This window comes from Miscanthus floridulus, chromosome 12 (assembly GCF_019320115.1).
Source record: "Miscanthus floridulus cultivar M001 chromosome 12, ASM1932011v1, whole genome shotgun sequence".
NCBI lineage: Eukaryota > Viridiplantae > Streptophyta > Magnoliopsida > Poales > Poaceae > Miscanthus > Miscanthus floridulus.
Window position 1 is genome coordinate 19,420,056 of NC_089591.1, and position 15,436 is coordinate 19,435,491.

The window sequence follows — 15,436 nt, forward strand, 5'->3', positions numbered from 1 at the left end:
ACATCAAAAATTCCAGCCTTGGCTAAGTGCACCTGGCGCACTCCACCCAGAGGTGCTGACAGCTAGGTCACGTGGTTAGTGTGACCCCACCCATCAGCCACAGAGGGCAGAGACATGGCTTGACTGATGAAGAACTCGCCGACGGTGAGGTCTCCGACGATGCGGTCTTCACCACTAGCTTCCTCTCGTCACTCCACACTCAACGTTGTAGGTGGTTGGAGCTATTATAGCCTCTAGCTATGGTGGTAGTTGTAATGGCGGTTCAGCGGTGGCATGCGGTGGTGCTCTGAGCATCTTCAGCCATGACGAGTTCGGGTGAGCTCGACTATGGCTTTAGGGTGACCTAACAGAGATCTAGGGTTAGGGTTATGGCTCATGGAGGCACCGGTGAAGCACAGCCCCATGCATGGTGACATGGCGGTGTGAGCACGACGACGGCGTCATGGTGTCCCGGTGAGCTAGGTGATGGCTTCGTGCAACTGTCTTCCATTTGAGCTTCACTATCCTAAGGCAATGCTCTAACACCTAAAAGCAAGAAAGGAAGAAGACGGGGTGAGCATGGCCATGGTGACATGCATGATAGCGGTGTGGCTGGGCCACGGTGGTGTGGTGCTCATTCTACCTCCGGCAAGGCTAGCATTGGCCAAAGGCCAGCAGCTATAACATGCATGAGCCCTAGCGACTACGGAACATAAAAGAGAGAGTGGTGCATGCATGAGGTGGCCTGGCCATGGCGAGCTCAAGCTCGGCAATGCACTGTGGCCATGGCGACCATGGCGCATTGGCACTTCGGGCTTTACCTATGCTCGAATGGCGTTACTAGCAGTTCAGTGCGATGGAGCGCAACACAGCGGAGTTGTGGGTGAGACGAATCGAGCAGTGGTACGATTTGGGTGGCTAGCTTGGCCGGTGAAGGTGCGACAATGGTGGCGCTGCTGCCTTTCTCCGCTGCAGTGTGGTGTATGGGCGAGAGAGGGAGGGAGAGCGAGAGTGAGTGCACGAGAGTGTGGACGCCCACGTTTCCCCCTTCTGGCTTGATAGGGTACGTCGACGTCGGCGTATGGCCGCCACGTGTCACGCATGGCCTGCACGCAATCATCCACTGCTACTGCCCCTGGCCAATCTGAATTGACACTGAGCCACCACCATTACCGACTAAAACCTGATTTTTGAGCCACTAGAACTCCTAATACATGCAGTGATTTGGCAAACCAGTTCCACCATTTTGTAGAACTACAGGAGTACTACAAATTTGCTTAAAAGAGTTTGGCCAAATTCCAAATGGTTTTCAAACTAAAATGCTCCAAAGTCAACTACATTGAAACTGGAAATCAGTTTTAGACTTAGCCGATTTTTGAAGTTCTAAAACAACATCAAGTGGATTTTTGTGAGCCCTATTTGACTAAGCTAGGCACTAATTCAGCTCTTGACCTTTAAACAATGTTTGTTCTACATGAGCTAAACTACAACTTTATTTAGGGCCACTGTCATGCAAGCTCTCTAAGTAATTAGTCAAGATAGGTCAAACACTCAACATGATAAAAGGGCATTTCTAGTCATACCATCACTTAGAAGTATTTTTAGACCAAATCACCAATATAAACTTGGTTCCATTTGTCATCCTAAGTGTGTCTAAGTTGTTTTGGTGACCAAACAACACCCACTTGCATTACCAAGCATGATCACTAAATATTCACAAGGCAATTTAACACTTTATGAAAATAATCACAACTAGACAATGTATCATTTCATGCTCATGAATGCAAATGTATGAATGATGCCTATGCTCATGCAATGCAAGTGCAAGAATGCAAGCTTAACACTAGGGTGTTATATCCCCTCCCCCTTATTGCAATCTCGTCCTGAGATTGAAGTACCTACCATTTTTCATAAATCACAGGGTAAACTTTACGTAGATAATCCTCGCTTTCCCATGTTGCATCCCGTTCACTGTGATTATTGCACATTACTTTGGAACTTAATCACTCAGTTCTGAGTTACTCTCTCTTTACTATCCAATAGTTGTACCGGCTTTTCCTCATAAGCTAGGTGTGATTCTATTTTGATATCCGCTGTTTCAACTCTTTCTTCAGGAACACACAAGCATTTCCTCAATTGAGACATGTGGAAAACATTGAAAATAGCACTCATCTCTGGAGGTAACTATAGTTTGTAGGACACTCATCTACTTTGTTCAATGATTTTGTAGGGACCTACATACCTAGGTGAAAGTTTTCTTTTTCACACCAAACCATTGTACTTCCTTCATTGGTGATACCTTCAAGTATACATAGTCACCTACCTCATACTCAATAGGTCTTCTTCTTTTGTCAGCATAGCTCATTTTACCTAGATTGAGCGGCTTCAATGTGTTGTTGGATGATACAAACTTGCTCTTCAGCTTCTTTGACAAAATCAATTCCATAATTCCTCCTCTCCCTGGGCTCAACCTAGTTCAAAGGAGTTCTACATTTCTGAACATACAAGGCTTCGAAAGGGGCCATCTTAATACTCTCTTGGTAACTGTTGTTATAGGAAAACTCGGCTAGAGGTAGCCACTTTTCCCATGGCCCTTTTGAAGAGATTACACATGCTCTCAACATGTCTTTCAATATTTGATTCACTAACTTAGTCTGTCCAGATGTTTGAAGGTGATAGGTAGAACTTTGGACTAAGTTAGTGCCCAAATCTTTGTGCAAGTGCTCCTAGAAACGAGCAACAAACTAAGATCCCCTATCTGATATAATGGTCCTTGGTACACCATGTAAACGTACTATATGGGTGACATACAACTCTGTGTACTGATGTGGTCGGTAACTGGTGCTAATCAGAATGAAATGTGCAGACTTCATCAAACTGTCCACAATTACCCATATGGAGACAAAACCTTTCTGAGTGCGCAAAAGCCCAACAATGAAATACATGTTGATTTCCTCCCACTTCTAACCTAGAATAGACAAGGTTGAAGTAGTCCAGGAGGTTTCAAATGATATGCCTTGACTCTACTACAGGTATAACACCTGGCAACATAGGCTACGATTTCTTTCTTCATTTTTGTCCACTAAAAATGTGTCTTTAAGTCTTGATACATTTTACCACTACTAGGATGGATAGACAGTCTAGAAGAGTGAGCTTCATCTAGAAGTTGGTTTCTAAGTTCTCGATCCTTTGGCACTACAAGTCGATCTTTAAATCATAGCACACCCCTCTCATCTAGTCTAAAATGCTTGGTGTGTTTTTCCTTCATCTTTCTTTTAATGTGAAATACACCCACATCGGTCTTCTGACTCTCAATGACCTTGCTCTCAAGCGAGCAACTAACAGTGATATTGTGCAACACAATAGGGTGCAAGAGATTAAATCCATCTTTCAACAGTGAGTCCAAGAAATTACAATGAGACTTCCGGCTTAAGGCGTCTACAACCACATTCGCCTTACCAGGATCATAATGCACTTCTAAGTTATAATCCTTGATATACTCTAGCCATCTTCTCTGTCTTATGTTTAACTTAGGTTAAGTGAAAATATATTTGAGGCTCTTGTGAGAACAAATCTTATGTTAGAAAATTTTAGTTATTGTGATAAGAAACTTATAAGGGAAGGCACAATGCATAAATGCGAATGAATGAGTTATCATGATGCATGCACGTTCCGTACGTCCTCACAAACTTAGGAAAATTTTTAAAATTCTAGCGACATACACGGTGGCATACATACGTTCTCTCGTAATATAAGCGAAACTAGTCGGACTACGCGTTTCGCTGTTAGCATACCTGTAGAAGAATTTTATTTCAGTCCAATCCCCACAGTTATATATATACAGAAATGAAAGTCTAGTCTCTAGGTTTCATTCTAAATACTTCCATATATATATAGAATATATATACTTCTGTATCAAAGCTACCCATGTGTAAATACGTTCATACATACATATAAATATGCATATACAACCATATCAAAACTAACCCACAATTAAATACCTTTGTATATATATATATACTTCAGTACCAAAACTACGTTCCCCCTTAGACCGCATGATATCATCTTGCGGTCATGCCACTTACCTTCTTACGTGGGCATAGGGTATATTGATCCATACATTACCATTCAAGTGAATGGCACCCATACAATAGCGTGCCATATGGACGACGAAATAAAATTACAAGAAAGTAAACCCCCCAAAGTTAGTACTTATTAAGCCACCTAAAATCCTTAACTAGGCATAAAGGAGATGATCACTGGCACACTCTAGACTCAACTTTCAGATTTGAACACACCTCTATATATATATATATATATATATATATATATATATATATATATATATATATATATATATATATATATATATATATATATATATATATATATATATAAGCCGTGCTCCCCCAAGATTTCGTCTTGTGGGCTGGGCCACCCCTGGGGGCGTAGCCCATATGGTCTGTCGTGGATATCCAGGGACGTACCCCCCACAGTATCACTATCCAGTTTTGGCTTTACCCATCTGTTTTAAGTACCATTGGATATATCTAACTACCTATTACTTGTTTGTCTACCGTCCCATCTAGCTACCACCTAGGACCGGCCCCGAAGGTGGTCGGGCTGTGCAGCCGCTTCAAGCTCGTAGTCCTTGTGGGCCCTCTTCAGGTATATTACCAGCATCTCTATGAAAAAGTGGAGTTGGGGGACCACCTTTACATTTTTTTCTAGAGCACCTCAAGGGGTACTCTGGTTTTTAGAGTTTTGTACTCCCACATGGAGTTAGAAAAAATTATCCACAATTGCCACTCATTAATGAAAGCACTAGTTTGACTATTTTCTCACCCAGCGCCCATATGCACGGCTCGACCCCGATGTTTCTTCTTCCCCATGACGCTCTTTCTCTCTCCGCACCTCCTCCCCAAAAACCCTAGCACTGTCGCCCATGTTCCGGCCTCCCTCAGCCCCCTTAGCCACCCAGCTCCCTGTCTCGGCCAGCCAACTGCTGTGGCGGCGATTGTCGCCCAAGCCGCTAGCAGCCAAGCCACAGCCGACCAGGGCTATTGCTGGCCGCCCATTGCCTCCCAAGGGCGACTGTAGGTGCCCAAGGATGGACTGCAAGGAAGTGCACAACGACAACATCATTTAGGGGCAGGGGCATATTAGACCTTTCTAAGAGAAACCTCACAAAATTGCAGCTAGAGCTAGGCTGCATACCAAACAGAGCTAACTGCTTCACAAGCTCTAAATTGGAGCTGCTCCATGGTGAAGTTGGTAGAGGAGAGCTGAAAAAACAAGATCAGAGCAGGCTCAAACAGATCCTAAATGGGGCCTAGCCTCCAAGGTTTGCATCTCGGAAGCCATGCTTATGTGACAACCAACCAACCATGCAGACATGCGCGTTGTGCGATGGTGGTGTCTCTCGTCGTGGAGCGCACCCGCCAGCGTTCAATTCCCAGTCTGGGGATCAAACCAGGTGCTGCACCAAGGATTTTACTAAGAGGGAGCCGAGCTGGTGTATGAGTAATGTGTGTGCGTGTGTGCTCGGTAGACACGTTTCGAGAAATCTAAGGCAGTCTCACCCGTACTTGAGTGTACGGTCAGTACTGGTGTCTAATACGAGTCTTATATGATATGCCAGATGGTGTTATTAGAGGGAAAAAAACCCAACGAACCATATATTTGCATCCTTTGGCCGGGCCAAATTCAACTCAGGCCGGATCCACACCCACCTCCGACCCATCGCCATTCCTCCAATTCCACAGCCCAGTAATATAAACCGTACAATCTTCTGCGCCCGCATCTCTCCCTCCTCCGTGTACGCGAGCCTTTCCCTATGGCCCAACGCTACCTCCCCTGCGCCGCCTTCTCTCGTCTACTCTGGGTGAAAAGGCCGGCGCGCCCGTCGTCCCTTTTCCTCGGTCCTGGTCACGGAGGAGTCTGCGGCATCTGATTCGAAGCTGACTCCCAGGTTCTCCCCGTTGGGCAGCTGCCACGAAATCCTCGACCAGGCCGTCGTCACCCTCCTACCCGACTTCTTGAGGTGACTCCGATCAAATCCCTACATTCTAGCTACTATTATTGGGTCTGATTCTTTGTTGTTTTATAAGCTGACTGTTTGTCTGCAAACAATTTGTAATTTTGAATAAATCATTAATGTGTTAACTGATTTATCATCGCTGTTAAACACTAGTACATGCACACAAAAGCATCTCGATTTAGTGCTCATGATCTGAAGCCATCAGTCGAACTTTGTGTTTGGCACCAGACTTAGTTGCTTCGTGAGTATTGATCTGTTAAACACTAGTACTAGTACATGCACAAAAGCATCTCGATTTTGTGCTGTATGATATGAAGCTATTGGTTGCTGAACCTTGTGTTTGGCACCCGGCTAGGTTGATTCCCGAGTTTTGATAGGATTCTACCAATTCTTGTGCCACCAATTCATTACCATGTTATGGAACATATATATTAGTTAATTAGTTGAGCTCCCACCACTTGTGCCATGCCATATTATGTGATATTTGAACCAATTTATGTCCCTGTAACTAGGGATGAAAACGGTACGGATATTTTCCGACCGTATTCGAAACCGAATCCGTTTAGAGGGGTTGAGATCTGTCCGTATCCGAGTCCGGATATCCAACATCCGATACCGTATCCATATCTGAATACTCAAATCGCATATTTATGATGTCGATATCCGATCGTATCCTATCCGACATAGTTGACACTATCCGTATTCGAATCCGAATCCGGACAGAAATATGAAAACAAATGTAATATCGGTGATATCCGTCCGTATCCGATCCGTTTTCATCCCTACCTGTAACCAATCTGGACGAGCAGCTGTTCCCAGCTCATAAACCTTCCTAAACCAGCTTATGAATCTGTGGGGTTGTTCAAAATGTGCTCCAATGGTCAAACCTTCCTAACCTTGAACTTTACAGCTACAAGGTGGATTACCTATTGTCGAAACTCCATGTTTGATGACATGTTCCTGTTGAGTGTTGAATACAATTTTTGCTCATTATGTGACCCAAAGTCCCAAACATTGTGTAGAAGTAGAACATTTGTTTTTCTGATTTATTTCGTTGCATGTTTGTGATTGATCTGTTAGCATTGTCACATGCATGGCAACCTTTTTCTTGATAGTGTGTAAGGGCAGGTAGCAGATACAGGAGTGAAGTTTATCCTTTATATTCATATTATGGCATCATATGCGGTCACAGGATCTACATGTGCTTGCCCTTGTCGTTTGATAGGAGAAGATGCAGTTCCCGTTAGATGTAGATTCACCCTTATCCAACCCATCTAGAGAACATAGAAGCAATGCAAGGCAACAAAGGAGAAAGCTAAAAGAGGTACTACAGTTGTTCATTAGTTATGTGTTGTTACATAAACAGAGTATCTGTATCTTCATTTGTCTTGGTGCCATTACTGGTCTCTTATCATCATGCTTAAACACTTAGGGTGAGAGTTCTAGGACTGGGGACCTAGCTGCACATGTGGAGCAGAGGGCTTACAACATGCGCCCACAGAATGTTGATCCAGTTATAATGCAAAGGGGAGCAGGATTTGACGCAAGATGCAATAGAACCAGAAAAGGAAGCAGCTCGCTGAAGAAGATAAAAAAAAAGAGTATTGGATATGCGCAACGAATTCCTGGTAGTGATGAATCGATATTCTGAAGCATCTCGACGATCAAATCCAAACAGTGAAAAAACTGATCCTAAACTCTTACAAAGCCAAACCCCACTAGCTTATTTCTCTAGCATCTCCTTAAGCCACATCATCACCAGAGGCCCACTACCATCTTATGAAGCGCGATCCCTCAGCACTTATTGCGTCTCTTGCGCTCACCTCCTGCATGCGCACAGATCTTTTTTCTTGGTCTTCCACTAGCCACGGTAGATCATTATTATCCACCACTAATCAATCCATCCACAAAGCTCCACGATCCATTATTATCCACCACTAATCAATCCATCGACACAGCTCCGTGATCCTTCCTTTCAGCTTCTGTCTAATCTACCTCCTTATAAATTGTTTCACGGGCATAGAAGCCACGCCAAGGGCATGGACGCCAGTACCACAACCACTTGCTATCATTTTACAGCTTAGACGGGTCATCTAGCTCGCCAGCCTGCTTGCATCTTCATCTCTGCCGGTGCTGCTGGCCTCCACTCTGATAGCAGCTGCTCCTAATTTTAAGCTTCCTCTTTTCTCTGATCGCCAAGCTTATTGTTTTGAATTTTGTCAGGTTGTGGTTCAGCTCGAAAAGTGCTGGACGTTTTACCAGCCATATATATTACTATATGTAAGGTCTCTTAGTCTGCTGCTCGATATACACAAGCTCTCATCTCTTAATTTTCTTATTTACATTTGATAAGCACATGCGTCTTCTTTTTTTTACTCTTGCTACTCGCATGTACCTCCATCTCTGAATTTAATTACTACATTGGATGAGCATACGCACCTTCTTCCATCTGTATGATTGGAAAGAATGGATAATAATGTTGTTTTTCCTACCGTATGCAGAATATTGTCATGCATGCATACAAGCTTCTCACTACACTGTCTGCCTATTGCCTAAAGGTTGTGATCAATAGATTGACCATGTTCGATTGTAATTGAGAAGAACTATCATTAGTAATCCTTCATGATGATCATATGCATGCATCATCTCTTCTGGGCAAATCTATTTGCTTTTGTATCATGCATTATCAGTAAAGGCAGACCACTTATCTTATATGGACACTTTAATATGCATTCATTACACTAATACAAATCGTTACACTCCTGACTATATTTTCTTTCATTTCTCTATATATTGTGCACATTCCTATATAGTGGATATCCATGCAAATCCCGCGGCAACACGCGTGTCAAGGGCGTCAGCGCCTAGGGACGCCGGACTACGACTACGTAACTCGTAGTCGCGCTCCAGGCTCACCGCGAGGTTTTACCCCTCCGCAGGTGGCTTGTTTAGATTAGGGAAAGGATAGATTAGATGGGTAATGACTTGCTTGCCTTCTTCATTGTCCACGTACATGGCTAAATAGGCCTTGAGCCTAACAACTAGGAGCTAATTACTCCTCAATCTTAGGAACTAATTTGATCTCTCTTTCTATTCCTAGCCGCTGATTGAAACAGCCTGCTCCGCATGGCCTGAGGCCGATGGCTGTGAGCCAGCTGCGCGTTCAGTAGCGCGACGGACGTCTCGGGCGCGTCGTTTCCTAGAATAGGGGCGGCCCCACATGACATCTCTCCCCCCCCCCCTCGACGAGCAGCTCGTCCTCGAGCTAGAACGCTGGATGCTTGTCGCGGAAGGAGTCCAGATCTTCCCATGTAGCCAAGGCAGCAGGTTCGCCCTTCCACTGGATGAGCACTTGACGCACCCCACGGGCCAGTCGAGCGCGCACAACGCGTTCCGGCTCTGGCTCCACTGCACCATTGTGAATGACCGGCAGAGGAGGTGCTGCAGCTGGCGGCTCGCCCACCCACTTCTTGAGGAGGCCGACGTGGAAGACATCATGAAGCTTGGCGCGTGGAGGAAGAGCGAGGCGGACGACCACCTCGTTGATGAGCTCAGTGACGCGGTAGGGCCCAAAGAAGCGAGGCTGCAGCTTCCCTTTGGGCGCCTGGGACAGAGACGCGACTGGGCGATGGCGAAGGTGGAGCAGGACCTAGTCGCCCATTGCGTAGGAGACGTGACGGTGCTGCTTGTCGTAGTGGAGCTTCTGCACAGCTTGGGCTTGCTCCTGCCGGTACTGGACATCCGCCAGGAACTCCTCGCGCTCGGCCATTGTCTTGGCCACCGCAGCCACTCGCGTGTCCCCCGGCTCATCAGACCGGATGGTAGGAGGGTCGCGGCCGTAGACCACCTGGAATGGCGTGGCGCGCAGTGACGTCTGGTACGCCGTGTTGTAGGTGTACTAGGCCCATGGCAGCCAGCGAAGCCACTGGCGAGGACGGTCACCGGTGAAGCAGCGAAGGTACATGGCGATGACGCGGTTGGCCGCCTCCGTTTGGCCATCCGACTGTGGGTGGAACGCCGACGTCATGTGCAGCTTGGTACCCATGAGCCACATCAGCTCCTTCCAGAACACAGAGGTGAACACCGGGTCGCGGTCAGACACGATGGACTGCGGCATCCCATGAAGGCGCACGATGTCGGTGAAGAACGCCTGAGCCATAGACTCCGCTGAGTACGGGTGGGCGAGGGGGATGAAATGGCAATACTTGCTGAAGCGATCCACCACCGTTAAGATGACGGACTTTCCTCGTACACGCGGCAGCGCCTCCACGAAGTCCAGCCCGATGTCCGCCCAGATCACCGTCGGAACCGGCAGGGGAAGCAGCAACCCTGCGGGGTGAAGATGTTCCGACTTGTAACGTTGGCACGTGGCGCAGGCACGCACGAAATCCTGGACGATGCGGCGCATGTCGGGGAAGTGGAAGTCCCGACGAAGGCGATGCAAGGTGCACTGCACCCCCTCATGGCCGTCCTCGTGCACCGCGGCTAGGAGCTCGGCTAGGAGAGGCGACGCTGGTGGCACGTACAGCCGGCCATCATATGTCACCAAGTCATCAGTGAGAGCCCATAGCGCTCTGCGTGAACCTGCAGAAACCTCGTCCCGGAGGGCGACCAAGGCAGGGTCAGTGGCCTGAGCCTGACGCAGGCGGTCGATGTAGTCGAAGCGCGGAGCGGAGACGGCCAGAACGGCGCCGTCATCTGTGTCGCAGCGGGAGAGAGCGCCCGCCACCATGTTCTGCGCGCCGGGCTTGTATTCCACCGTGAAGTCAAACCCGAGCAGCTTCCCGACCCAGTGGTGTTGCGGGATCGTGGCGAGGCGCTGGTCGAGGAGGAACTTCAAGCTGTAGTGGTCCGTACGCACGGTGAAGCAACGTCCCCACAGGTACGGCCGCCAGTGTCTAATGGTGTGGGCGAGACCGATGAGCTCTCGCTCGTACGCGGCGAGGGAGCGATGCCGTGGGGCCATCGGTCGACTGAAGTAAGCGATGGGGTGCTTGTCCTGGATCAGCAGAGCCCCGAAGCCGTGGGTGGACGCGTCGCACTCGACGACGAATGGCCGTGTGAAGTCCGGTAGTGCCAGGACCGGCGCCGAGGTGACTGCGGCTTTGATGGCCTAGAAAGTAGCGGCAGCGGCGTCGTTCCAGGTGAAGCCGTCCTTCTTGAGCAACGCCGTAAGTGGGGCCGCGATGGCACCATAGTCGTGGACGAACTTGCGGTAATAGCCCGCAAGGCCCAAGAACCCCCGTACTATGCGAGCCGAACGGGGTTGGGGCCAGTCGGAGACCGCCTGCACCTTGGCGGGATCCATGGCGACACCGGCGTCGGAGATGACATGCCCCAGGTAGGCAATGGAGCGCTCGCCGAAAGCGCATTTGGAGCGCTTGATGAAAAGTCAGTGCTGCTGCAGGACGACGAAGACGCCCCGCAGATGGCGCAGGTGATCGGCCCACGATGCACTGTAGATCAAAATGTCATAAAAAATACCAGTACGAAGCGCCGAAGGAAGGGCCGCAGCACGTCGTTCATCAGAGCCTGGAATGTTGTCGGGGCATTGCACAACCCGAACGGCATGACCAGGAACTCGTATAGGCCATCATGGGTGCGGAATGCCGTCTTGGCGATGTCGTCGACGCGCATGCGGACCTGATGATAGCCTGAGCGAAGGTCGAGCTTGGTAAAGAACTTGGCGGCGTGAAGCTCGTCTAGCAGCTCGTCGATGACGGGAATGGGGAAGGCGTCCTTGACGGTGATGGCGTTCAGAGCACGGTAGTCGACGCAGAACCGCCACGAACCGTCAACTTTCTTGACGAGGAGGATGGGCAAAGAGAACACCGAAGAGCTCCGACGAATGAGGCCTTGGTGCAGCATCGCGGCGCACTGGCGTTCCAGCTCATCCTTGTGTGTCGTCGGGTAGCGGTAGGGGCGCACCGTGACCGACTGCGAACCCGGGACAAGAGTGATGCTGTGGTCCCGGGATCGGATCGGCGGTAGGCCGTGCGGCTCGACGAAGATGTCGTCGAAGGACGCGAGCAGCTCGGCCAGCAGAGTCATTGTGGCAGTGGTGGTGCGGACGGCGGGCGCCTCAGGCCCGGGAACCCCCTGCCAGCAGATGGACTGGCCCTGCCGCTGGAACGTCATGGTTCGGGCGCCAAAATCCCACAGGACAGGGCCCAGCGTCGCCAGCCACTATGTGCCCAACACCATGTCGTAACCTGCAAGCGGCATGATAAAAAGATCGGCGTGGAAGAGGTCGTCGTGGATGGTGATCGCGGCCTGGCGGATGACGCCGACGCAAGACACACGTTCGTCGTTCGCCACTGTAGCCGTGAGGCGAGGACGGCGTTGGAGGGGTAGACCGGTGCGCTGCGCCGCGGACTCGGAGATGAAATTGTGAGTAGACCCCGAGTCCAAAAGCGCGATGAGTGAGGTACCGCCGAGGTCAACGCCGAGCTGCATGGTGTCGGTGAAGCGGACGCCCGCGATGGCGTGAAGGGAGAAGAGGGGCGACTCCTCAGCGGCCGCCAGTTCGGAGGATTCCGGCAGATCCTCCGTGTCCTCCACGGCGCCATCTAGTAAAAATAGGCGTTTGCAGACGCGGTTGTGACCGCGAACGAATTTCTCGTTGCAGTTGTAGCAGAGGCCCAGCCGGCGGCGCTCTTCCTGTTCGGCTGTGGAGAGACGCTTGATCGGTCGGCCCTCCATGGTGACGGTGTTTGGGGCAGGATGATTGGCCCCCGGTGGTGCAGGCAGCGCCAGGCGATGCGGAGGCGCGGGCAGCAGTCCCCTTGTCGCTGCTCGCAGGGCTGGCGCCGCGTACTGCTCCTATAACTCCAGCTTGCGGGCGAGGCTCATAGCGCCGGCAAGGGTTTGCGGATTGTGGACCTCGACGTCGAGGCTGAGCGGCGGCTGAAGGCCCCCGGTGAAGAGCTGGACGCGCTGGTCCTCATCGAGGCACCCAGCACGGGGGAGGAGCGCTTGGAAGCGGTCCTAGTAGTCCGCGACGGTGCCCGTGTGCTTGCATGAAGCCAATTCGTGGAGGGGGTTGGAGCGCAGCGGTGGCCCGTAGCGGAGATGGAGAAGGTCCTTGAAGCGGCGCCACGAGGGAATGCCCTCGTCTTCCTGGACCTGGATGTACCACATCTGGGTGCCCTCTTCCAGGTTGTAGGAAGCCATCCACACCTCTTCCTCCATGATCCGCTGCTGGTGGAAGTAGGACTCGCACCGGTTGATGAAGATCAGCGGATCAGACTTGCCATCATAGCGTGGAAAGTCGAGCTTCTGGAACCGCGTCGGCCGATCCTGATGGTGTTCGCCTGTCCCGGCCTTGGAGGATGACGACCACGAGGAACGCTCCTCGCTCAGGCGCTTGATCGCCTGGGTATTGGACTCGACTGAGGTCTGGAGCGTCGTTAGGGTGGCGGCTAACGCGTCCAGGGTGGCCTGAAGGGCGGCGTTGGGCTGCTCTCCCATGACGTCGGCTGGAGGTGGTGCTGGATGGGTGGAGACAGTGGGGCGCGGTGGGGAAGGCTGGGGGGAGTGAGTGCGAATCGACGGCGGCGGTGGCGAGCCGGAGGAGAACCCGGACCGCGATACCAGGTTGTCAAGGGCGTCAGCGCCTAGGGACGCCGCACCGTGACTACGTAACTCGTAGTCGCGCTCCAGGCTCACCGCGAGGTTTTACCCCTCCGCAGGTGGCTTGTTTAGATTAGGGAAAGGATAGATTAGATGGGTAATGACTTGCTTGCCTTCTTCATTGTCCACGTACATGGCTAAATAGGCCTTGAGCCTAACAACTAGGAGCTAATTACTCCTCAATCTTAGGAACTAATTTGATCTCTCTTTCTATTCCTAGCCGCTGATTGAAACAGCCTGCTCCGCATGGCCTGAGGCCGACGGCTGTGAGCCAGTCGCGCGTTCAGTAGCGCGACGGACGTCTCGGGCACGCCGTTTCCTAGAATAGGGGCGGCCCCACATGACAACGCCGGGTATTCATCTAGTACCCATACAAGTAAACATCCACCCTTGCTTCTGTCTCCTGCCACTCCTATCTTAATTACTGTCACTAACTCCAGTGTATTTTAACTACTCTTTGCAGCTAAGGTATTAAATGCGGATGAAAGTGCACTAATGAATGGTGTGTCCCCTTTCTATTATCTTTTGTTGCTGAAAGAGTTTTCTTAACTGGATATTCTGAATGTTTACAGATATTTTTCTATCTGAGCTGCACAAACAATAATTGTTGAAGAGTATTAATGGCATCCATTCATAATTAATGTACTATATTTTTCCTCTAAAAATGACCATTTATTTTCACTCAACTCAAAGCTAGTTCAAATGGGCCAGCCAAAAGCAAGATTAAGAAGAATGAAAATATAATAGAACATATGCATCTGTTATTCATGTAAAATGTGTCATCTGAATTAACTGAAACAACACTTCAGATTAGTTATCAGTGATAAACCAGATGATCTCATTTACATCGCAGTCATATTACCATTTACTCTTTTTATGTGTTACATAGTTCAAACTGGCCTGGAAATACCCTGTCTGCGTTTTGTTATAAATCTGTTATGTACAAGTAAAACCTTTATAAATTCACAGTTACCTCTTTAAAATTTATACCAGAGTGGCACCCATATTGTTATGCTCCGGATGTTGTGTATTCATCTACTCTTAAAGAGGCGAGTTGGGAGGTTGAGAAGTTGGTTTTACAGGTTACTCCTTCTATGGTAGCACTTGTATCCTTTTCAGGTGAACCTTTCATTGATTGACATTCACCTATTGGTTATTCTGGTTTCAAGTCATTCGTTTCATGACAAATTAATTTTGTATACTGTAGGAGATACACAACATTTTGCTTGCTCTGGTACCATTGTTGAGTTATCAGATGGTATTATCTTAATTGTGACAGTTGTAAACTTGTTGAAACATCAAGATGCAGATGTACTTGCTGAGAAGCTTAAGGTTGGTCCATCCTTGTATTCTTTTTGGGTAATGCCTTTCTGTATTGGTGAAGTTTGGGTAATGCCTTTTTACAAAAACTAATTTTTGCCCTTTTTTCTCCTCTGTAGATCAATGTGTATTTGCAAAATGATGAAGTTACCAACGGTGATCTGTTGATCTATGATTTTTATCACAACATTTGTTTGATTAAAACTAAAATTGTGAGGCCTCTCCGTCGTCCAGAAAACTGCAAAATGATGTAGTTCAAGTGGACGGGTAACCTTTCCCCAAGCCACAAGACAGTGTCCTCCACGAGCATCTTTGCGGCCCCTCCAAAGAAAACTTCTCCGCAGTTTGTCCACAGCTTTCATTGCCCATGGTGGGAAATCAACTGCCATTGCCAAATAAATAAGCATGGCTGTGAGGACAAACTGCACCTGAATCCTTCGTCCTGCCCATGTCATGAGGTCTGCT

The 15,436-nt window shown here is 49.0% G+C and overlaps 1 protein-coding gene across 1 annotated transcript; it reads left to right on the top strand.

Annotated features, from left to right (window-relative positions):
- The first annotated feature begins 13,871 nt into the window (after positions 1-13,871).
- Positions 13,872-15,225, top strand: LOC136495603 (uncharacterized). Its single transcript, XM_066491489.1, has 5 exons — positions 13,872-14,004; positions 14,115-14,153; positions 14,645-14,770; positions 14,859-14,983; positions 15,091-15,225. Exons 1-5 carry the CDS (start codon positions 13,992-13,994, stop codon positions 15,223-15,225), a joined length of 438 nt encoding a protein of 145 aa, XP_066347586.1. The 5' UTR covers positions 13,872-13,991.
- Positions 15,226-15,436: the final 211 nt, after the last annotated feature.